Raw genomic sequence first — 23,243 nt, 5'->3', positions numbered from 1 at the left:
GAAAATCCTAACCTCAAAAGAATCACCCTTTATAAAAATCAAATCAAAACAAAACTGCAGAGAATTTTGAATTTGGCCGTTATAAACAACCAATCTGCCAGTTTGAATCGATTTTGACATTAATCGAATTGAATAATTACAAAATGTTGTTAGCTTAGCTTTTTAATTTCTTTTTGTTTTTGATAAAATATTGATTGGTCGATATTCGTAGGTTGCTAGTTTAGCAGAAGAAGAAAGTATATGATCTCCTCAAAAACGATGCAGGAGCATGGTATTTTTCGAAGGTGTATCGCCAATGTAGGGATGGTCATCTATCTGACTTCAAAAGATGTCTCAGATGGAGGAAAAAGAGAAAGATTACAAAACAGAATTCCTGAATAGGATTCAGGATTCTTTCTATTGAAATTATGTGTCCACCCGAATTTACCGGCACTAAAAATACAAATGCAGAATTAAAAAAGTCGGTAAAGGCCTAATACATATTTGAGCTAAATTTTTTTTTTGCAAACCAAAAAAAAAAATTGTATGGTTTGCAAACCAAACATTCCCAACTGGATGTCGATACCAATGGAAAGTGTCACCAACTAAATGTATACAACTCAGTCACAATCAAGTGTGTAACTGACCTGCGATAACAAAACGAAAATAAGAAGAAAATGCAATTAGATCAATACAAGAATATTGGCAATGAACAACAATAAATGGAAAAATGAACGGAGTGCGTGTTTTGTAATACTACCGTGTAGATTTAGCTGTCACTCGAAAAGTCTAAGATCTAGGTGTAAGTGCCTTAATGTCGAAAATTTGCACAGGGCATGGTTTCATTGACGTTTTCGGAACTTTACATAAACTTTTTCGTTAGGAGTCCACTTAGTGGTTCCAAAAATGCCAATCAAAATAAAAGAATATCAAAATTTTTGTAAACAAGTAAGCATATCGTGGTATTTAATCATATTGTTTTGCGAAAACTAAAAATTTGCTTAGTATAAAGAGACACAGCCAAAGTCAGTTGCTAGTTTTCCGAATTTATCTCTTTATTATATACAAAAATTACATAAGACGTCAATATTCATTAATCGCCTCTGTGAAACCCCCAATAATAACAAAATACTCTTTTTACCCGTTGCAGAAAGCCACAGTGAAGTGACCACTGATAGCGTAACGCGACGACAAGATTCAACTACAGAACAACAGACAACAACCACAATTAGTCAGACAACGCCACAACAAACAACCGCTCTAAGCACGGTGGTCACCACAAGTCAGACATCGCCACCTACAACTGTCTTGACCACCTCAACGCAACGCACAACCAGCACTACAAGCACAACTTCAACGACCACAACAACCACCACTACAACGGCAGCTACACCCACCCCCGAAATACGAACGACAGCCACCGAAAGAGATACGACCACATATGATGTTGTGCATGTCTTTAAGTCGGATGATAAAAGTGAAAATTCCAATATGGTATACCCACAGATACCCGAGGATCGTCTACCACCTCCTCCGCCACCGCCCATCCATGATACTGAGGGAGGTCTACCCTATTTCCCTCTGCCACCACAAACACCACCCTATGGCAATAACAACTATCGACCCAAGGGCAAAGGAGGTCGCATCAATTCCATTGAGGAGGAGCGTACAGCCATGATCATCGGTATTGTAGCCGGTATCCTGATCGCTGTAATTTTAGTTATTTTACTGGTTTTATGGTTAAAATCCAATGGGGATCGTAACTATAAAACTGCTGGTGAAAAAACTATTTATGGTACACACAATCCTAATGCCTCACTTCTGGGCAATACGAGCACCAATGGCTCGTACCATCAGCAGCGACAACAATCGTCTAGCAATCATCTGCAATCATCGACGCAGGACGCACGTTCACGTTCTCACTCGGGCATTGCCATGCGCAACAATGGCAACGCTGACATGTGTGGACGATCGCAGCCAATGCGTGTCGAGCGTGTTTATCACGATTCGACGGATCATAGCGAAGGCGAAGATCGTCCCGGTCTCGTGAAAACGAAAAAGCGCGATTCCAAAGATGTTAAAGAGTGGTACGTGTAAATGGACCCCGACCAATGCCAATATCCGGTAGTCCCACCTATCACTCTTTCTATTGTTTTTCGGTGTTGGTAGGAAATCCAAATGTAAACGAACGTCAAATTAGCAATAAAAAGAATCAATAGTAAATACAAAACGAAACTATTCAAAAACAACCGTTAGCGTTATATATATACATACACGTACACAAGACACAAGTACCAAGTGTGTCCCTACATATATGTGTCCATATGAATAGTACGAGGGTCGGGTATACAGTTACTTAGTGCAATATATGAGAATTTGAAAACAAAAAAGATAAATATAATCTCATACCTAACTTAGCAGTTCTAAATTTAACTGAGAAAACCCTTTAAAGTCAATAAACGAAAACAAAACATATATTTCCAAAAATACAAAAATATTTAAATCCAAAGTTAAATAAATCAAGAAGGAAAAACCGACGAAACAAACAAACATCAGTTAATGTACAAATAATTCATTAAGATGCAATGAAAATGATAATAATTGGAGAACATTTCATCGATTAGAGATCATTAGTGCACTGTATCACATACTAGAGCTTTAATGTTAGCACCTTGAAGTAAAATAAATTCCAAAGATAACCATAAAACCTGACATTGAGAGTATAGCTATTTGTTGTTTTGTTTTTATTTAAATAGTAAATAATATAGTAAATAATGCAAATAATATTATAGATTATTAAATGTATTAGAGAGATATTGAATATATAATTTTAAAATTGTAATTAGCCAAAGAGTAAAGCTTATAAACTAGGAATAGCCTAGATACGGTTTAAATTATTTTTTGGATTTTTTTTTATGAAAATAATGTAGGCCAAACTGTCAGGTTGTCAATATGATCCAGTGCTCCATATATAGTCATCTAGTTTGATGAGATGTTTTCCAAAAACCCGTTTAAGTATTTTCTGTTTGTTAATAATATTTCAATAAAAACAAAAACATTTTAATAAATCATACGCAAAACAATAAAACAAATGTTCGTTATAACATGGAACCAGTAATTACAAAAAGTCAACAGCTAGATATTCAAACATAATGTCGTATTGTAGACATGTGAACGTTAAACAGATGAGTGTGAGAGAGAGTGCGAGAGAGGAATGAGTTTACTAGTTTTGCAAATGACTGAAAATGTTGTAACCTCACAATTTTTCCCAAATGACAATGTAGAAGAGACAAAGTGAGTAAAATTAACATGCCTATTTTGCATACAGGGCTCAAACATATTTCTGTTTTACGAATTTGCAAATTGTAAAATTTCTCAATCTCTAGTTTATGAACCATAATGATATTTCACAAGACATGTTTACTTACTGTTTCTATAGATAAGAAATTAAATGGGAGAATTTTTTTTGGTAAAATATGAAAAGGTTAGAAGCCAATGACATTTAAAAATTTATCTTACTGAATTCATAAACCAGAACATGTAATAACATTTTCGTGCAATTGAATAAAATTTTGAACTCCCATACTAAATTACGTACGTATTATTCCGTATATATCAAATATTTCACTTGATAAACTAAAAATAGGAAAGAGCAAATGATCGGTTATCCCATATCTAACAAAACCCGGTACCCCATATCATAAAAAAGTAATTGTTGTTTATGATACGTGTAGGAAATTCTCAAAGATAGCGCTGATTATCACTAAGAAGTAAGCAGAAACGGTGTACATTCATATCATAAACGTTTCCCACACTGAGATGTCTCTGGTAGGATAATGTTTCCAATTATAACAAGTGGTTTCCAAACCAGATATTAACGAAATCAAGAAAATGTTGGTAATGGTCAAAGTTGTAAAAGGCAACTTGCTGAGTTATTAACAATAACTGGGCCAAATTTGTACAAACGTATATATATATACATGTTCTGGTTTACGAATTCAGTAAGATAAATTCGAATGCGTTCCAGGTTCAATAAGACCGAACTTAAATCATTGGCTATAGATAGATGATATTCTTGCTTCGAATATAGGTGGGAAGTTTTGATCGTTTTTACAACATATTAATTATTCACAAGTTGTTTGGCGAATCCATACGTTGCTGTTTAAAATCATCCAAGTTAAAAAAAATGATTTGACGAAATTGCATTTTTACGATCTAATCATTTGTGACATGTAATGAGGAATTTAGTAATTTGCACAACTCTTATTTAAATCTTCATATTCCTCTCTCACTCTCTCTCTCTTTCTCATACTTTCTGATTAATTAATAAAACACTTTATTTACATTTAATGTATTAAAACCCAAAGGAAAATATTATTACTTTAGATAGCTTTTAAGCTTCAAAATTACCTTCTCCCAACAAATTAAAAAAAACAGCAAATACACACAACACACACATTGACATGCATATATACAAATATAAACAATTGTTGAACGGTCCTTGTAATAAACCAAATTATAACTAGAGTGAAAAAGATAAACCACTTCTCGATTGTTTAAAAGAAAAACAAGAGTGTAAGAAATCTCTCAGCTATTTATAACGAAAATACAGTAGGAGTACTTTAAGATTCTGTGCCATAGTAATTTAAGAAAATGAAAGTTTAGACTTGAATGATTGTTAAGTTTATCCTTTATTTCGCTTTATATTTAATTTTTCCTTTTTAATACTCTCACGATTTACAATGAAGGTGTATGAATGATTGAATGTAGATAATGAGCGATTAGATAGATTATGCGAAAAAGATGTATTATAAAAGCACAATTACAAATTATAATGACCTTTAGCTCTCCCCATTGATAACCCACTGTCACAGATCCCTTGCAGCCCCCAATGCAGCAAAAGTCCCATGTGTATCAAAATAATTATGTAATTGCATTGCCCTACTCTCCAAAAAAAGGCTTTAAAATCTAATGTATGCGACTTATTAATTATAGGCATTAAGATCTTTCTTTTCTTTCTCTCTCTCTCGTTTTTTGATTTGTATTATATTGCATTTCTTAGCATTGCATTGAATTTAAGAGAAAATGGAAAACAACTCACTGACATCTCAGTTACAAAGAAATTCTTCTAGAACATAGTGAGAGAGGAGAGAGAGGACAGATGTAAAATATTATTATGCAATGCAAATATAACCCATCCCCCCATATTATTATTAGTGCTTTTAGCAATGTATGGCTATTATTTTGTAAGGATAGAAGAAATGAAATGGATTGATTGTTAATTGTTTTCCGTTTATTGTTAGGAAGTAAGACCGGAAGTAGACATTTAATGATTTAGGTAGGGAAAGGAAGTGGTTTTCTTTGGAATAGGGTATATGTTGTTTTTCACAGAACACATTAACAGATACCTAAAAAATATATATATACACACACACAAACATGATAAGATATAATCTTGATAAATCACATTCTCCATAAAAAAACATTCACACTCTACACATATAGAAACATACAAATATACATACTACATTTATACAATCAATTTATATAAAAATTGAAGGAAATTCCCATTATTATAATGATATTCATTTTCTTAACAATCCTTAAAAAAAAGCAAATCCCCGTTCTTGTAAAACTTACTATATATTTAAAAAAGGTGCTGTAATCTATTAAACAAGACAAGAAATTATATATATTCAAAACAAAAATCAATAAATTACAACTAATTAAATGAAATACTCTTTCAATGTATTAATTAAAGAACAAGAAAATCCTATTATTAAAATTTCATTAAACTTTTCAAAATTTATTAATATCAGTAAAATAAAACACTAATGGAAATTTTAAAAACCTACATACATATATACACAGACAACCACTTACACATACATTTACATATACATATATATAAATAAGTATATATAGATGAGTATATATATAAATATATAATAAAATAGAAATTGAAAGAAATTATATATACATTATACATTAATAAAAAATATAAGGGCTTTAACCTATTTTTAAGAAAAAATTTTTCTCTTCGTTTTGGAAGCTTGATTTTTTTACTTAAATTTACAGTCATTAAATATTAAGCAAAACAATGATAACACAATTTACAACTAACTCCATAGCTAAACAGTTAGAGGAAATGCAACTCAAAGGAGTTAATTAAATTATTGGCTTACTATTTCCTGTTGTTATTTTATATTTTGTGTCCAGTCAGTTAATGTAGTGTTGCCAAATTAAAATTTTTCATAGCGACTGTCGACAGGCGAATAAAAAAACGTATGTATGTGTAACATATTTCTTAAAGAATCTCAAACAAAATAAATCTATTGTACGTTCTGGTTTTTTCTTCGATACGAACCAAAAGCTAAAACTGGAATGCGGAATATAAAAAGCCAGTGCTATATTCATTTGATTCGACGTTTTCTGTCATTGTGTAATAAATAGATGATTTTTTCTTATAACTCGAGTTGCATTTATCTCCTCAAATGAAGAAATATATTGTAAAATTATTTTTTCTAAGAATTTCTTTAAGTATATACATTTTCGCATACATATGTCAAAAAAGACTTATGGAATTTTGTAAGAAAAACCTCAAACATATCAATATTGATTAAAGACAAGACATGAAAACCAAAACGACAATGAAAAACACTTTTTATTTATATACTAAAAATATTTGAGCTCTACATTACATCATTACATATATAATTAAAATTGATTGTTTTTATTTATATGATTTTTGTACACCTTCTCTCCCGTAATCTGTAATAAAAGATTTATAACATTTGTAAACAAGTTGCATATAATTTTGTAACATAAGTTTTTATGCCATTTCTGTTTGCTATAATAGATTTAAGTAAAAGTTTGATTTATCTTAAGATTATGCCATATTTGTAATTCTAAAAAAACAACTTATATATGAAAACATTAAACACAAAGTTAAAGCTGCACAAGGAACTTTTTGCATTTAAAAACAAAAGTAAAAAACACAACACACACCAAGATAAGATAATTTAAATATAAATTTGTATGGAGTTTTATTTAGTTTATGATATTGAATTTGTTGAATGCCTCTTACAGCACTATCCACAAAACTTTTGTTAAATTTCCTTCCTTAAATAACTAAAAGCTAATCAATAATATAATAAATGAAAATAAAATATCTACATATAAAAATAGAAAAGGGTTGTGCGATTGATTTACTATAGAACACGATATATACTTATATCGATATAGGATATAATTGGCGCTTTAATGGAATATCATAAGAATTTCTTTTTGGAAAATTATCAGAACCAAAATACAAATAAACGTCACGAAAATGGAATACAAATATATAATATATTTATTGGGCACAATATGTTCTTAAAAATTCAACATTTATTAACAATTTGGAAAACTAATGCACGTGTTTTTGAAAAAGAAAATTAAAATTTATTTTATTGGGGTTATTATTAAAGAGGAAGACAAAGTGTAGCTAAATTAAAATGGAAGCACTGTACAAAGCAAAACGGCTATACAAAAAGGGAATTTCAATTGTATTTCGTAAATATCGATTCTAAATAACTGACCTAACTAATGAAATTTCCTCATTAAGTATCCCACTAAAAAAATTGGGAAGTTATTCCAAAGGCACAACTATAAAAGCACTTCCAAAAATGTCCTCCAAAAGAGGTTCTTTATTTTAACTGCACAGGAAGTTCATTTGAGTCAATTTTTTATAACTCACTTTTTTCATATTTTCAATGGGAAATTTAAAATTTTTTTGTTTCAAATAGGTTAAAAACAGAATTAATAAAATAGTACAAATTATTTAAATTTTGCCGGAAAAAATGATTCTAGAAAATTTGAGAATTTTTGAAAAAGTTTGATGCCAAACGTTCCAGACAAGCGTTAGAAAGCAATAAAAATCATAAAAGATTGTACAAATTGTTTATTTCTCAAAATATCACAGAATTTCTTAATTCACATCCCAATCACTGAATTCACATCAATTTTCAATTTTGCACCACTTCTGGATTCAAAATGAACATTTACACTACTCTTTTGGCGACGCTTTTTTTTGCTGGGATGTCTAATAAACAATATGGATACAAAAGTCGAAATTAGACTCTTCAATAAAACGACTTTTTGTAAAAACTAAGAAAATGGAATCCCTAATTTTCAAAAATTGTTGGTTCATCTTTGTGCGGTTGGACCCTTAATTTAATTTCGAAATAGGGGAAAACTAAAATTAATCTGTAGAACGCGAATGAGGTAAACATTATTTAATTTATCGCAAAATTTCTTCTGAATCTTTAGTTGAAACCTTACATACACAGAAAATTATATCACTAATATTTTTTCAATTAAAATCTTAATTGAATTTAAAAAATGTTGAATTAAAATATTTATTGATTGCATTACTTATTTAATAAATAAAATCAATTAAAAATTGATTAAATCAAATGGAATAATTGAATTGAATCAAATAATTTTGTGATTGTATAGTTCTACATTTTTCTGCATAGTTTTACATTCGTAATTTTCGGATTTATTCCCTGGAGGAATATTCTTAGTGCTTAATACCCTTTCCGACAATCAATTGAAGTTAACCATAATAGGTCATAGCTATGCCAAATGGTAAGTGAGTAAATATTATGGAAATTAATCGGCATTTCATTATCATTTTAAAATCCCCACCGATATTATTATCGTTTTGTGGATAAGACGAACGATTGGAAGCAGTGCCATATTGGATAAATGATTTAGAAGACCAAATAGAAACACAATCGAAAACTTGAACAAGAAACGATTAATCGCACAGCACTCCGATAGACCGATCCAAATCAAATCATTTTCCTTTTATCAATATTGAAATTTCAAGAATTTTCTAATTACTTTTTTACAAACTGATCAATACAAACAAATACACAAAATGAACCCCACCTTATTTTATTTTTTGCTAAGACGAAAACGAAACAAAAGCTAAGCTCTATATTTGAACTATTATCTTCTTATATTATACGAACAATATTATAGCAATCGGATACGGAAACAATGAACAACAATGACAGTAACAATGGTATTATTCAGAATTCTTATATACTCATTATGTATGTACCGCCTACACACATACATACATTCGTAGACACCAAAACAATACATTTTGGTATAAAGAAAATATCCATGAAATGGAAAAAAAAATATTTAATCAACCGAATTATGAATACACAAGAACTAAGAACAACTACAACATCCATGCTACTTTATTTATTTTAGGATTAAATCTATTTAAAATTCAAACTACTAAAACAAATGCTATTCAGACACACACACATACACACAAACAAACAAAAGAACCAACACACCTTTAATAATAATTATTTTTATTAATAAAATAAATTCCTTTTACCAATTAAAAAAGAGAAACGATGAATGCTATTGCACACTCCGGTACACTCATATTGGGTATTAGGGTGTATAAGTAATAAAATGTTTTTGTCTATCGTATTGCTTGGTATAATGATTTAATCAATACATCTATTTTTATACATTTCTCGAAATATGTAAAACTAATAAGATGTATTTAATATTAAAATTATGTTTTCGATTTTTTTTTGTTTAATCATAACCTGACTATAGGAAGTTTTGCCCATTATCGACACAAAACAGAATATATTTCGGGTTACCCTAAATTATAGAATTATGCTTAAATTATTATATTTTTTTTTGTTTTTACAAAACACTAGGCATGTACTATTAACTACATATGTACTTTATATACACTAAAAGAAATGTATATACATCTTACTGTTATATATAGTATATATGATATACATCCATACATATACATCTTATAACGTATAAAGGTAAAGTAAATGCAAAAACAGTAACAAAAGGTTTAGAAAAATTCATACAAAAGAATAAACCAATACAGATACAAATAACCCTCCTCCCCCAATATAACATTAACATAGAATGAACCTCATAATTAATTAATGATTATTGTTATAATTGATATATTTTAAAAATTATATTTTTATAAAAATAGTATAAATGCATACAAATGTGCTTAGGAAAAATTAATTGTGTATTTTTTGTTTGTAAAATTATTTTATTTGTAACATAGATAACAACAGTGTTTCTTCCTTCTTGTTTCTTGCCAATATTCACTCCTATGTTTACTACCCCTCATTACCACACGGCTGTGTATGCTAGGGAAAATTCTACGAGACGGTGTTATCGATCGCTAACAATTCTCCATAAGCAAGGCAGGGCTTATGGCCATTTTAGATTGGAGTTGTTTGTCATAATAGAAAGTGGAAATGTTTTCTTAATTGCAAAATAATGCATAAAATCATTGTGTGACAAAAAATAGTTTTTATTCAGCATTTTCTGTGATTTCACCTTATTATTACATCATGATAACAGAGAATGAAGCCAACCCATATATTCGTTGCGGCTGAGAAATATTTTTAGCCAGAGACGGATTGTCTATTAGGTAGGCGGCATTTATCCGCTGAAGAATCAAATTGACGGTATCCGAATCGATCGAAGATGAATTGTACAACCAATCTAACAATCCAATTGATGTTACATTATGGAAGAAATTATTCAAAATTAGTCGATAAAAATGCTAAATCCATTTTAGAATTGCGAATTTTTGAAAATATTTGTGGTCAAACATTTCAGACAAGCGTTAGAATGCATTAAAAATCATAAAAAATTTATAAAAAATATTTATTTGGCAAAATATCACAACATTTTTTAAATATCACTGAGTTCAGACCCCCTAAGAAGTGATTCAAATTCAGTGCAACGGCTGTTGAAATGGTGGACATCCGTCCTGTGACAAGCCCATGTTAAATTCATCGCTGCTGCATCAATTTTGCAACATTTCCGGATCCCAACAGAACATTTTCACTACTTTTTTGGCGACGCATTTTTGCTGAGTTATTTTAGCTATATTTTAATTTTTGTAGCAACGCGGTATTGAATTATGTTTCAGGGAAGCCTAACACTTTTGGTACAATATAAAACAATTATATATTATTTTTCAAATTTAAATAAATAAATTTTAATAAATGGGCGCTACAATCCATTCGAAATGTGCCGACGTGATAGGGGAAAGTTAGAGTGTTAACACAGCATACAAAGCTATCTAATTTTCTTGACTCATTTATCATTGCATATTGTGGCACAAAATATTATATATCACACAGAAAAAAACACCATCACCGAAAATTTTCCAAATAAAATTATAATTGTTGGTGATTTCACTTCTGTGAACGAAGACTAAAATATTTTTTTCTGTGCAGTAAGCTGATGAAATTGTAATCCTTAAAAAATTATTTAAATTTTTCGAAATTAAAGATCGGGTCAAGGTGAATCGACATTTCTGCTAACAGATTTCTTTATAAAAAAAAAAAACAAACTTAAAATAATATTGATATTACCATTCAATTTTGATTCATTCAAATCGAAAAATAACCCATAAAATTTCTTAGCAAATTCTAAATTGAATCTCTAGACAAAAGTGATATTACTTATGGTCACAATTTTTACACTCAAAAAATGAGTTATGCATAACAGCAAAAATGTTTGCAAAAAAACGATTTTGTGTGCGGAATAAGAGAAAGCAGCCACTATAGGTGTTTCAGCAAACATCCGTTAGTTGAAACAGCAACCATTTTTCTCTGCTGAAATAGAAAACAAATACTGCTGAATTAGCAAACGTGTGTGTTAACAATATTTGATAAACTTCGCTACTGAAATAGCATTACTTGAAATGGCTGTTATAGAAGCAGAAAGTTTTAATCGATATTTTGAAGTAAATTAATCTCCTCATATATTAAAAAAGGGAGATTTATTTACAAATGTCATTGCTGTAAATCTCTTATCGCATAGACCGGAGGGAATTTATAATTTTATCAGAATCAGCAGAAAATGTCAGCAAACTACGGACTTTTCAGCAATATGTCTGTTGTGTTGGCAAAACCCAAACAAACAGCAGTCAGTTTTTGTTATTAACAGCAAACATTAGATACAACAATGTTCGAGATTTTGCGTTTTCTAGGCCTTGTTATTATTTATCGCGTCGATAACACAGCTAACCACATACAAAATGTCGACTAACCGTAGCTCTCTCCGATTAAGTAATAATTGGAGGATGAGCAATTAGCCCCTATCATACAAAAGAGTCTGGATTATGTTTTAATTTATTCTACATAGGAAAATTGACAAAACTGCTAAGAAAAATTGTTGTATTTATTAATGTATTACCAATTGTACAATTTTTATTATTATTATTACATTTATGTAACAAAATAAATGCATATAGGAAACATTAATAATAAACTGAAGAAGAAGAAGCAAATAGCCAGAAAACAAAACTATATTTGTATGTAGAAATATTCCTCAAGTGATTGTTAAACAAAATCAATAATAAACGATAGCTAAATAAAAAATAAAAGTTAAAAAACAAATAGAAAAAAAAAATTAAATACAATTGCTTTGTTTGTGTTAGGTTTTTTAATTTATTAAGTGAAAAATATACTCTAAAGCATACATACATTTATATTTATATATATATATATATAAAATACATCATACAAAAACAAAAGATAAAACCTAAGAAAAGTAAATATGATATATCTAAAATAAATTAAAAATTCTTAAAATAAAAAAAGCAGAACGACTGATTAAATCACAAGAAACAACAAATAAATTATTATTATTATAATTATTATTTGAAAGGCAAAAAGTTACGATTATGATTTAAATAAATTGCATATAATTAAAAAAAAACAGAGATATTAAATTATTAACAAAACCAAAAGAAAATTATGTATTATGATAATAATATAGACATTATTAATAACTAATTATAATGAAAGAAAATAAAAGAAATGAAATAAAGTATTTATTGAATAACATAATATCATGGAAATTGTTTTTTAATCTTTTTAATGAAGCAAGAAGACAGATATCGACATTATTGCAAAATGCTCTTCCGTATATTCGAGACTTTTCCCCTTTCCTTTTGGGTACACTCATAGAAAAATGTCCGTTGTTAACAGCGAACGCTGTCTGCTGTTTTCCAGCAAAGAAAATGCTGCTGTTTTAGCAGTTTTTTTGCTAAAACATCAAACAATCTGTTATTTTGGAACAGCAGACGTTCTGCAGAAAAGTCAGTAGTTTATTGAAATTTTCTGCTGATCCGAATAAAATTATAGATTCACTCCGGTCAAATGGGCAATAGTAAAATGGTACACATTATATAACTACATTACATTAAACATTAAAAACAAATTATTATGCAAAAACATTTGTGAACAAGCCACGAATCGCGAATACAAAGGGAGCAGCGTAGCTATGTTTCCATTAAAATAAAAAAAATCTCTGCCAATATCCAATTACTTTGCTTTTCGTCTTACTTTGATAGCATGTTTATTTAGTGTGATTAGCTCCGTTCGAGAACCCAATAACTTTTGATAATTATCACAATTTTTTACTAGAAGTCGATCGATTACGCCAAAAAGCCTGCAAAAGAGAGCGTGAGACTACATTTGACAGTTATCAGATTGAGTGTTTGATAACAACAAAACACAAGTTAAATGTACATGTTCCGCAATTATACTGGAAGCTAAAAATCTGAATATGTTTAATGTTTTAATTTGGAATATACAAATAGGAACTGGATTGCATTCGCGTACTTTTCAGCAATTTTAAGGAAAGAGAGTAAAATGTACATTTACTCTCTTGCTAGTTTTTACCATCGACCTTATAATATTTATATAGATGAGCCATGGGTGTCAAACTATGTTTGACAGTTCCGAAGATTAAGAATAAACGAGAAAAATAAGAGCACGCTTACAATCTCTTTCGTTTTCCTTTTTGTAGTTAGTCAATTTTACACAAAATTAGAACGTTTATGATGCAACAGAGGATTTACAAATAAATTAATATATTAAAAGTTCATATTTGAACAAAAATTGTGACCAAAACCGAAAATTAAAATACGAAATTTAATGTTGAGCAGCATTGCTCTTTACGAACAACACAAAAGCAAATGCGCGACTCTTTACGAAAAAATCAAAACGAAATGTCAGAAAATTAATTTTTGGAACTAACACATCTTTTTTAAAGAGAATAGTGGATCATCTATGTATTATAAGGTCTATGGTTTTTACTGGATAATTATTGCCAGAAAAACAGACCTATTGTTGGTGAAATGGTCTCATCAGTTTTGACAAATGTCAACGTCGATATGTCAAACGCCGTCAAAGCATCACTTTTAAACGAATTTAATGCGCTTTACAGACTATCAGTTATTCTGCACGGAATGTCGGTGTTTGTAAAGAATCTTACAGTGTATCGGATCGATACGACTTGTCGGCAATGACTAAATAATCGGTAAATGTGTTATCGATCCCATAAACATGTAGCAGTATCGATTATGCCTTCGGACTTAACTTATAATGTGCACAATATATGGGATATGTTCGACACGAGCACTGTCATCCGTAATAACTGATAGTCTGTAAAGCGCATAATGCGCTTTTGTACCAGCGTACGAAAACAAACAAAACAAAACGTTTCCAATTGTTTCGTTTCGTACAATCCACATATCCAAAACGAAACGAAACCCCAAGATAACGGCGCTTGCCTTTCGTTTTGTATTGTTTTTGTTCGTGAGTGGAAACCAAACCTAAATTAAAAAGTACTGCGGTGCTTAGTAAAATATAGAAAACAAAACAATACACATTGAATGCAAACGTTTCGCAAACGTTTCATTAAATCGTTACAAGAAGAAAAAACTTGAATGTTATTTATTTTTGTCTTGCATTATTTATTCAATTTATTCTTGGAACAATAACACCTGTTATGTTGGTAAACAAGATTTTTTTAAACATTTTTATCATCGTTTCGCTCAGCAAACGTTTGCAAACGTTTTATTCCTATTTCGTTTCGTTGTTTTGTTTTTGTCTGCGTACAAAACGATTGACGAAAAGTTTGTGACTTTAAATGATACGTACATCAATCGTTTCGTTTGTTTTCGTACACTGTTTTGTACTATTCCCAATAAACACAAGCATTGGAGAAATTCTTATATTCAATACGCTTTTAAACATTTTGTTAAAGAATTAGATTAGAGTTCAATTTGAGAAAATATTGAGAAAATCGCGTTCTCTACAAAAAACAGACATTACCCTCAACAGTAGAGGTCAACACGTTAGCAACAATTTCTCAACTCATTAGCAACAACTTTTCAAACTAGATCTCATTTTAATGATTAAAACCTATTGGAAAATTTGTTGAAAGCAAACAATTTGCAAGGCCATTTGATTTAATGTTGAAGATTGTTATATGCGTCTATAGCGGCGTTTGACATGGCCGTCCGGCTGACTACGGCGATCTCAATGGGTGTGGGACTCAACCCGCCTATATCAAACCCAGAGCACTAACATTGAAAGGATTTGACTTACACAAATACAAAAAACGCGACTTACGACAATCTCAAATGGGAAAACATTGATCCAGAGGTCTTGGTGTTTTGACATCACACTTGCCCACCCAACCATGACCCAAAGCACTCCATTTTCCTCAATTCCATATTTCTTTGGGCCCCTTAATACCACACACACAATGGTATTCACACAACTACCTCATACCTCTTCACACCTTTAAGGTGAGTATTAAGTTCGAGTTTAAGGTGGGTATTAAGTTCGAGTTTAGCCGCTAAAAACGTCATTTTTTCACGATTACTTTTCTTTAATAATCCATTTTAAGGAATACAAACTTTGTGAAAATTTGCTTTGGGCTTTTCCCCATCAAGTTATAATAAAATTTGCAACAAATCTGTATAATTTCATGCATTTTTCTTACTGATTTAGTTTTCACTTTAGCGATTTTAGCGGCTAAACTCGAACTTAATACTCACCTTTAGCCGCTAAAATCGCCATTTTTCACGATTACTTTTCTTTAATAATACTTTTTAAGGAATACAAACTTTGTGAAAACTTTCTTTGGGCTATTCCCCATCAAGTTATAATAAAATCTGCAACAAATATGTATAATTTTATGCCTTTTTTAATGATTTAGTTTTCACTTCAGTGAAAAAACTCGAATTTAATACCCACCTTTATATTGATTATTTTCCCTCTTTTTTCTATTTATATTGTTTTTGAATCGAGAATAATACTGAATAATATTTCTTTTTCACGCAATTTCAGGAATAGTATCATCTGTCGACGTTTTATACTCTATGGCGCAAGGACAGACATACACAACAACTGATGAAACACAAAGTTACCTGGTATTTTTGCTCTTATTGACAGACTTTCGTTTTCTTATTTTCTTGCAGGATTATGTTGAATAAACAGACTTGAAGCCTCCAACCATCAGCATCCATATATATGGCTTTGAGTTGTCCAACAACGTAGTAATCCACCAACTTCGCAAATTCGGCGTTCTTGCTTTCCCCAAAGAACTTGGCTTTGTGTGTTGGGGTACAAATGTGGACGAAAAGATATTCTCCAAACTTCTCAATATTGGCTTCAACATAAGCTCTCAACGAGCAACCAGAAAAGAAGAAAGCACTGGCCCTCACAATTGTCCACGGAGGCCAGTGCAGATTCTGTCGACCACCAGATTTTTTTCTAGTATTAATTACTGTGTAATTAAACACTAAACACAATCAATCCTTTAATATTACTTTAATTATATTACACTTGTTAATATTTTAATTTAACTTTACAAATAAATACATTGGTTTGAATGTTCACCAATAACGTCTTGTTTGCCTCTCAGCTGGGCTACCCTTGTCATTTATATACCCCCGCTTTCAACACCACCAAATGCCAACTTTCCAATGTCCCCCATTTTCTTCGTCCATTCCTCTTTGACACCCTCCTTCGTTTTGTTTTCCTGTCGATTTAATCGTGAATGATAATACTGAATACTACCCTGCAATTCAAATTAACGGCTGTTGACTTCCACTTTACTAACATGAATAGAGGATCTAACTCATGCTTAGTGTAGTTCAACATACCGTGGCGCAGAATCATGACATAGTCCGTGTGAAGATCTGCCTATCCGCTTGAAACTGTCCATACCCAATAAACATCATCCTGTGATCGTTTTTCAAATGCAACAACTTTTCAAATAAAACTTTAAGGAAGTCACTAAATGTATATCTCTTTGCAGAATACTAAAATTATGGATTCTACGTTCTTGAAAACATGAAAAAGCTGACCGATGAAAAAATGGTGCACAATTAACTGGAACTGCTTCAAATAGTTTATAATAATTATTACATCAATATGAAAAATTAAATCAACACTTTAGAGAAGTCACTAAATTTAAATCTCTTCGCAGAAAACTAAAATCTTTGGATGCTACATTTTTGCAAACATTAAGAAGCTGGCCAATGAAAAATGAGTGGCTTATCGACAAGAAAAAGTTTCCAGAAACATTACAAGTGCAACCAATTAAAATTGTTATAAACAACAAATTGTTAAAATCAACAACTTCTGAATTAAAATGTGCATCACATCGTCAGTTTAATTCATATGCTATTATCAGTTTAAAATGGATATTTTGTAAATTCCTTCTGCTGGAAATCAATTCTAAACAGCTGTCCCGTACGTTCCTAATTTCAAATTGCCCGCATGTTAATAAATTTTAACGCTGTTTTATGACACCAAAAGGAAGGAAATCGAATTATCAATGCAAAAGTGTTTACTGATAATGTTTAAGATATTTAAAGTTTTGTTGTTTGTTTTTTTTTGTTCTTATTTGTTGATATGTTTAATAAAATTATTATTTATCAATTGGTATTGTAGTGTATTATGTAGTGTAGTGTATTATTATATATTTTATTTTGATGAAATTGAATAAATTATACAAAATTCATAGAATTTTGGCTTTGACTTTAAATTTGAAGTGGGGATATCATTCAGACAAATTAAGGTTGAAAAGTATTTGCAACGATGTTAATTTTGAATTTGACTCGCATCGAAAATTGTTTGACAAATTATTGAGTAGCGATGCATTTTAATTTGAGGATAACACTTGAGATATTATTGCTAATGTGTTGAATTTCACTGTTGAGGGTAATGTCTGTTTTTTGTTGAGAACGCGATTTTCTCAACAATTTCTCAACTTGAATGTTACCCTGATCCTTTGAAAAAATGTTTGAAAAATTATTGAAATTTAGCATTTTTCAAACGTTTGTGTTTATTGGGTAGTAGCACTTTAAGACAGTCATAAACAAAAATACTAGCTGGATCTCAAACACTACCAACCACATTTGAATATTGCTTGAATCCAAACCTATTCCACCAACTACGCAACAGACACGCCACAGTCACACGCTCCCATTTAGCCCTACCCGCTACATGAACTGCCACTGCAGCCAACCTCTACTGCTTCATTTCTTCCACACCATTTCACAGCCACACATCAACAAGAAGCCATTCACCCAGAAAATATTTTCTTCTCTTAAATGAGAAGAAAAACTATTTTCCACAATACTACCACTGCAAACATAAACATCCGTCACAATCTTTTGCCACCTATAATATATCCGTGGACACCAAAAATAGAAATTACATAAATTTGCCATGGTCCAGTTGGCCACCCCCCTATGCCATTGTATGTTGCTGCATGTGCCTGCAACAAGATGGGATTCACTATCAAATTGATATGGCGTTACCTATGAAAAATGCTCATCCTTGTGTTTGTTGGGTTGCCTCTCTGTGTCAACACAAAATGAAAAAGGTCTGGCAATTTGATTCACTTGGATGTTGTCGTCGTATCAAAACAAAACACACTCCAAAACAAGGGCAAATTAATTGTCAATAATCTAAAGTAGAAATAATCGCAAGTTGAAATACAGTATGCCATTTGATTTACAACTGATAAGAAGATAATTGTCACTGAGTCACATAGTCCGCATAGGAACTCAAAATGGATAAAATTACTTTCATACCAACAGGTGGGTGCGTATAAATATCAGTATGGAAAATGGAGACGAGTGTATAATCCCATTACAGAGCATCAACATAGAAGATTGAATCCTTTAACAGGACAATGGATTTTGGTTTGTCCACATAGGATGCTCAGACCCTGGTTGGGTCAAGAAGAATCACCACAACAAAATAATTTACCACAATTTGATCCGAATAATCCATTATGTCCCGGTGTCGTTAGACCCAATGGTGAAGTAAGTGCTACATTTATCTTCGTTGCCTAAGTGAAATAAAAACAGATTTTAAATTTGAATTTGCCACAATAAAATTGAGAAGGAATAAATTACCAATATATCATAAATACAAGAAACAATTTTAGAAATGGAGCTAAAACTATTGCCGTTGGTTTTGTTGTCAATGTTTTTAATAAATAAAAACACTTTGGCTTTTTATTACAGAAAAATCCCAATTACAAAAGCACTTTTGTGTTTACTAATGACTTTCCAGCTTTACTAGAAGATATTCCCTCACCACCAGAAAGCAATGATCCACTTTTCCAAGCAACTGCTGCTAGAGGAACATGTCGTGTTATGTGTTTCCATCCCAAGTCTAATTTGACACTGCCTTTAATGATACCAGAAGAAATTGAAGCTGTCATCAAAGAGTGGATAAACCAATTCAATGAACTAAGTATGAAATACACTTGGGTGCAAATTTTTGAAAACAAAGGTTCTGCCATGGGTTGTTCCAATCCGCATCCACATTGTCAAATATGGGCATGCTCATTTTTACCATCAGAGCCTTCACTTAAGGACAATAATCTTAGAAAGTACTACGAAAAATACAAAAAGCCCATGCTAAGCGATTACGTAGCTAAGGAATTGATACGTAAAGAGCGCATTGTTATTAATAATCCCGACTGGCTGGTGGTAGTGCCATATTGGGCCTCTTGGCCATTTGAAACGATGATCATATCTCGCAACAATAATAAACGCATAAATGACCTTACACTGGAACAACAAAAGAATTTAGCTTTGGTTATCAAACAACTGACAACGAAATATGATAACTTATTTAAATGTTCTTTCCCATACTCCATGGGTTTCCATGGGGCACCCACCGGTGATCTATCCGCAAATGCAAATGACCATTGGACCTTGCATGCCATTTATTATCCTCCTCTTTTGAGATCGGCAACGGTAAGGAAATTTATGGTTGGATTTGAATTGTTATGCCAAGCCCAAAGAGATTTAACGGCAGAGCAGGCTGCTCAGCGGTTGAGAGATTTGGATGGGGAAAATCACTATTTAAAATTGTAATAATACTAGAATATTAAATAATATATTGTTATTTAAATGAAAAAAAAGAACGTTTACTTCTTATATAGTGATAAAAAAAAAAACAACATGTATGTATGTTTTGAAACTTTCAATTTATTTTGCATCATGATAATCAAAAATCATGGGTTAAAATCCATTAGGTTATAAATTATTTTCTGTTATTTATATAAACCACATAGTCAAGTCTTTTTTATACGTATATAAACGTGTATTTTGTATGTGTATTCGTGTGTAATTATGTAATTTAGTATTTCCCTTTAATTATCTGTAATATAAACATATAGTATATGTGTGTAAATACTTATATGCGTGTAAATATCTATATCATATGGTTATAGGCCAAAAAGACAACAACACATTTTTTTATTCGAAACTTTTTATAGTCTTCTTCGAATATCATCAATAAACAACATTTTCCAAATACTTATGAACTGTGTAAACTTTAACAACCAACAAGGACATTTATACTAATCACTTTACTAGTATTACAATTATGACATTATATGTATATTATTAACAACTATATTTTTTTGTTTGTTTTTTGTTTCTATTCTAATTTTGATACTATATATAAAAAAGCGTTACATATAAACAATGTACAATATACATGTGTAGCGGAGCAAACAACCATACATACCGGAAATACGCACACAGCTGCATGATACGTATTATTATTTTATTGGATTGGGTATGTAGTACAAGCAATGTCAATGCAGCAAAAACATTAATTTAGGTATGACAAAAAGCAGCCGACACAATTCGACTATGACAATCCCTACACCACCTGAAAAACTGATATAGCTCTAAGCGAGTTTTTCCGCTAGAATTTGCTTGCTTGAAATATCCATTGTCAAAATATAATGTTCAAGAGTCTTATCAACAAAATTAAAATAAAGGTAGTAAAAGAATATATTTATGTTTCTTCTACAATATATATTAGCAATACAAAATGAAATTTATACTAGACAATTTTACTCGCATGTTGATTTTGATAGTATTTTAGTCCGATACAGATTTATTATTCAATATTCAAAAAGCCTACCTAATACAGGTTTGAATTTAATGACATCAATTGGGCTTTCCTATTTTGGCCGTTTTTATACCACAGCGTTTCGGGCAAAACAAGGTGATGTCTTTTAATAATTTTCTAACCTTTCATTATGGGAAGGTTTTAAAATATCCGAATATTTACAAATTACCTATCTAGGAAAATTAAAATGTATGCTAATTTGGCACTTATTTTTAGCGTTCACAAAAACTGTTTAACATTTTATGTGAGCTTAATCAATTAAATAAGGAGGATAAGGTTAGAATGCGAGAATTTGAGATCACATTGAACTTATTTTAGAACTAAGTAACTAAAAGTAAATAAACTTTTCGTATTTAGAAATATTTGGAAAGTATTGCGACTATTTAAAAGCAATATAGCCTTTACACTCACTATGCTTTATGAATTCCTTTCTCAAAATTGGATATAGATGGCAATGATTCGATTGTACATTCGTTACCGAACAGAACTTTACAGTACCTGAAGTTTTTCAAAAATCCTGGTAATTAAAGCTTAAATATCTATATCAGTGAGCATTGAAGCTAGTTAGTAAATGTTCGATTTTGAAGGTTATTACAATTTTACCTTTTGTCATCCATCATAAAATCACCAATTTCTAAATAGGGTGTAGGGGGTGGTATCATCTATAGTCATATCACCATTTAACATTGAAGCACATACAACAAGTGTATTTGCAGTGTTTTTGTGGTTGACTGTCGTACATTGAAACATTTAATGTAAGGTTTTAGGTTCAATTGTTCTTTTCCCGTTTTTGGAGATGATCCAAAATCGTATGAATGTAAGGAATGTCTTGAGGGCGCAAGGGTATGTGTTTGTGTAAATGTGGGGTATAAATGTTTTCCACCATGTACATGCATGTACACATCCTTTTGTATTCAACCAACGCACTATGTATTTGTAGGTATGTATAATAAGTATATGTGTGTGTGTATTCCTGTATTGTTGTGACTGGGTTATTTAGAATTTTTTCATAACCGCACGTTGTTGTAACGATTGCATTTCACTTAGAAGAACAGCAATATTGTATCGCAGACGGTGGAACATAGCCAAAGGCAATTCAAGAGTACGATAGCGACCATCCGAGAGCTGGAAATGCAATATTATGGTGGGTGTAACTGCAGAAACTCCGCTTCCAGCTGTTTTCTTTGTTAACGCGGAGGAAGACGATGAAGGGCCTCGAGGTATACTATAAAATATACAAAATGGGAAAAAACTCTTAATTTTTTTTCTATTATGTTGGATGTCGTTGCCTTTACTTACCCTTGAGTTAAAGATATATTGATGCGCCACTGTAGATTCTTGGCACAAGACCGCACCATTTTGGCTTCTACAAAGTTCTTGGTCAACGATGCCCTATGATTGTGTAAAACTTTGGCCAAATCTTCCACACATTCATCATTTATTCTGAATATAGAACAACTATTTCAGTTTTTCACTTCAATTACCATTAAAGTCCATACCTTAAATCCTGTTTCAGGCAATCCTTTAATTCGTCTTGTTTCACGGGCGTCCTTAGAAATATTTGCATTATCTGTAGAATTGCTGCAAAAAGTTCACAAAAATTTTCCGGTATTGTGTGTCCGGCATGGGTTAGTTTGTTTAATGCTAAATCCAATACCTCCGGGGAACATTTGGAACTTTCGATATAGTGAAATGACACTTGGATAAGTACCCGCATGACGGGCTTTGTAAGTTGTGGAAAAAATTTTACATAGGGACGAATAGTTTTTACAATAGTATAGCGGAAATTTGTAGACATTGTGCAGTATAAACGTTTGCTTCTTGATGTCCTTTTGACGAACTGTATTCTTCCGTTCACAAACAAAAATGACCTCCGCCTTTCTTTTTCGGATTGTTTGCACATATATGCATATGTCTGTATATGGCTCT

At 31.2% G+C, this 23,243-nt stretch overlaps 3 protein-coding genes across 6 annotated transcripts in view; 2 read left to right on the top strand and 1 right to left on the bottom strand.

Moving 5' to 3' along the window:
• The window catches only part of Nrx-1 (Neurexin 1), a 64,480-nt gene extending 59,960 nt beyond the window's left edge, over positions 1 to 4,520 (top strand). For all 4 annotated transcript variants that reach the window (XM_075295715.1, XM_075295728.1, XM_075295710.1 and 1 more), the window contains exon 16: positions 1,130 to 4,520. In XM_075295715.1, the coding sequence (XP_075151830.1) occupies positions 1,130 to 2,076 (947 nt within the window). In that variant the 3' untranslated portion in view covers positions 2,077 to 4,520. The remainder of the gene's footprint in view (positions 1 to 1,129) is intronic.
• A 13,892-nt stretch (positions 4,521 to 18,412) lies between these two features.
• On the top strand, positions 18,413 to 20,313 carry Galt (Galactose-1-phosphate uridylyltransferase). Its single transcript, XM_075295660.1, has 3 exons — positions 18,413 to 18,970; positions 19,029 to 19,198; positions 19,403 to 20,313. The coding sequence occupies exons 1-3, from the start codon at positions 18,943 to 18,945 to the stop codon at positions 20,261 to 20,263; spliced, it is 1,059 nt and encodes a 352-aa protein (XP_075151775.1). The 5' UTR covers positions 18,413 to 18,942; the 3' UTR covers positions 20,264 to 20,313.
• A 44-nt stretch (positions 20,314 to 20,357) lies between these two features.
• Positions 20,358 to 23,243, bottom strand: LSm-4 (COMM domain containing 5 Like Sm protein 4). Its single transcript, XM_075295672.1, has 3 exons — positions 22,814 to 23,243; positions 22,614 to 22,757; positions 20,358 to 22,539 (listed from the first exon to the last, which is right to left on the bottom strand). Exons 1-3 carry the CDS (start codon positions 23,215 to 23,217, stop codon positions 22,311 to 22,313), a joined length of 777 nt encoding a protein of 258 aa, XP_075151787.1. The 5' UTR covers positions 23,218 to 23,243; the 3' UTR covers positions 20,358 to 22,310.

This window comes from Haematobia irritans, chromosome 1, assembly GCF_050003625.1.
Source record: "Haematobia irritans isolate KBUSLIRL chromosome 1, ASM5000362v1, whole genome shotgun sequence".
Lineage (NCBI taxonomy): Eukaryota > Metazoa > Arthropoda > Insecta > Diptera > Muscidae > Haematobia > Haematobia irritans.
The sequence above is the reverse complement of the archived record's forward strand: the minus strand, read 5'-3'. Positions and strand labels throughout refer to the sequence as shown.

Bases quoted from the DNA above. Each gene is read 5' to 3' on its own strand.
- Galt (XM_075295660.1), top strand. From the start codon at position 18,943: ATGGATAAAATTACTTTCATACCAACAG. The intron at 18,971-19,028 runs GTGGGTGCGTAT...ATCCCATTACAG, and splicing joins AATTACTTTCATACCAACAG to AGCATCAACATAGAAGATTG. The intron at 19,199-19,402 runs GTAAGTGCTACA...TTTTTATTACAG, and splicing joins TCGTTAGACCCAATGGTGAA to AAAAATCCCAATTACAAAAG.
- LSm-4 (XM_075295672.1), bottom strand. From the start codon at position 23,217: ATGTGCAAACAATCCGAAAAAGAAAGGCGGAGGTCATTTTTGTTTGTG. The intron at 22,758-22,813 runs GTATGGACTTTA...TTCTATATTCAG, and splicing joins TGCCTGAAACAGGATTTAAG to AATAAATGATGAATGTGTGG. The intron at 22,540-22,613 runs GTAAGTAAAGGC...TATATTTTATAG, and splicing joins AATATATCTTTAACTCAAGG to TATACCTCGAGGCCCTTCAT.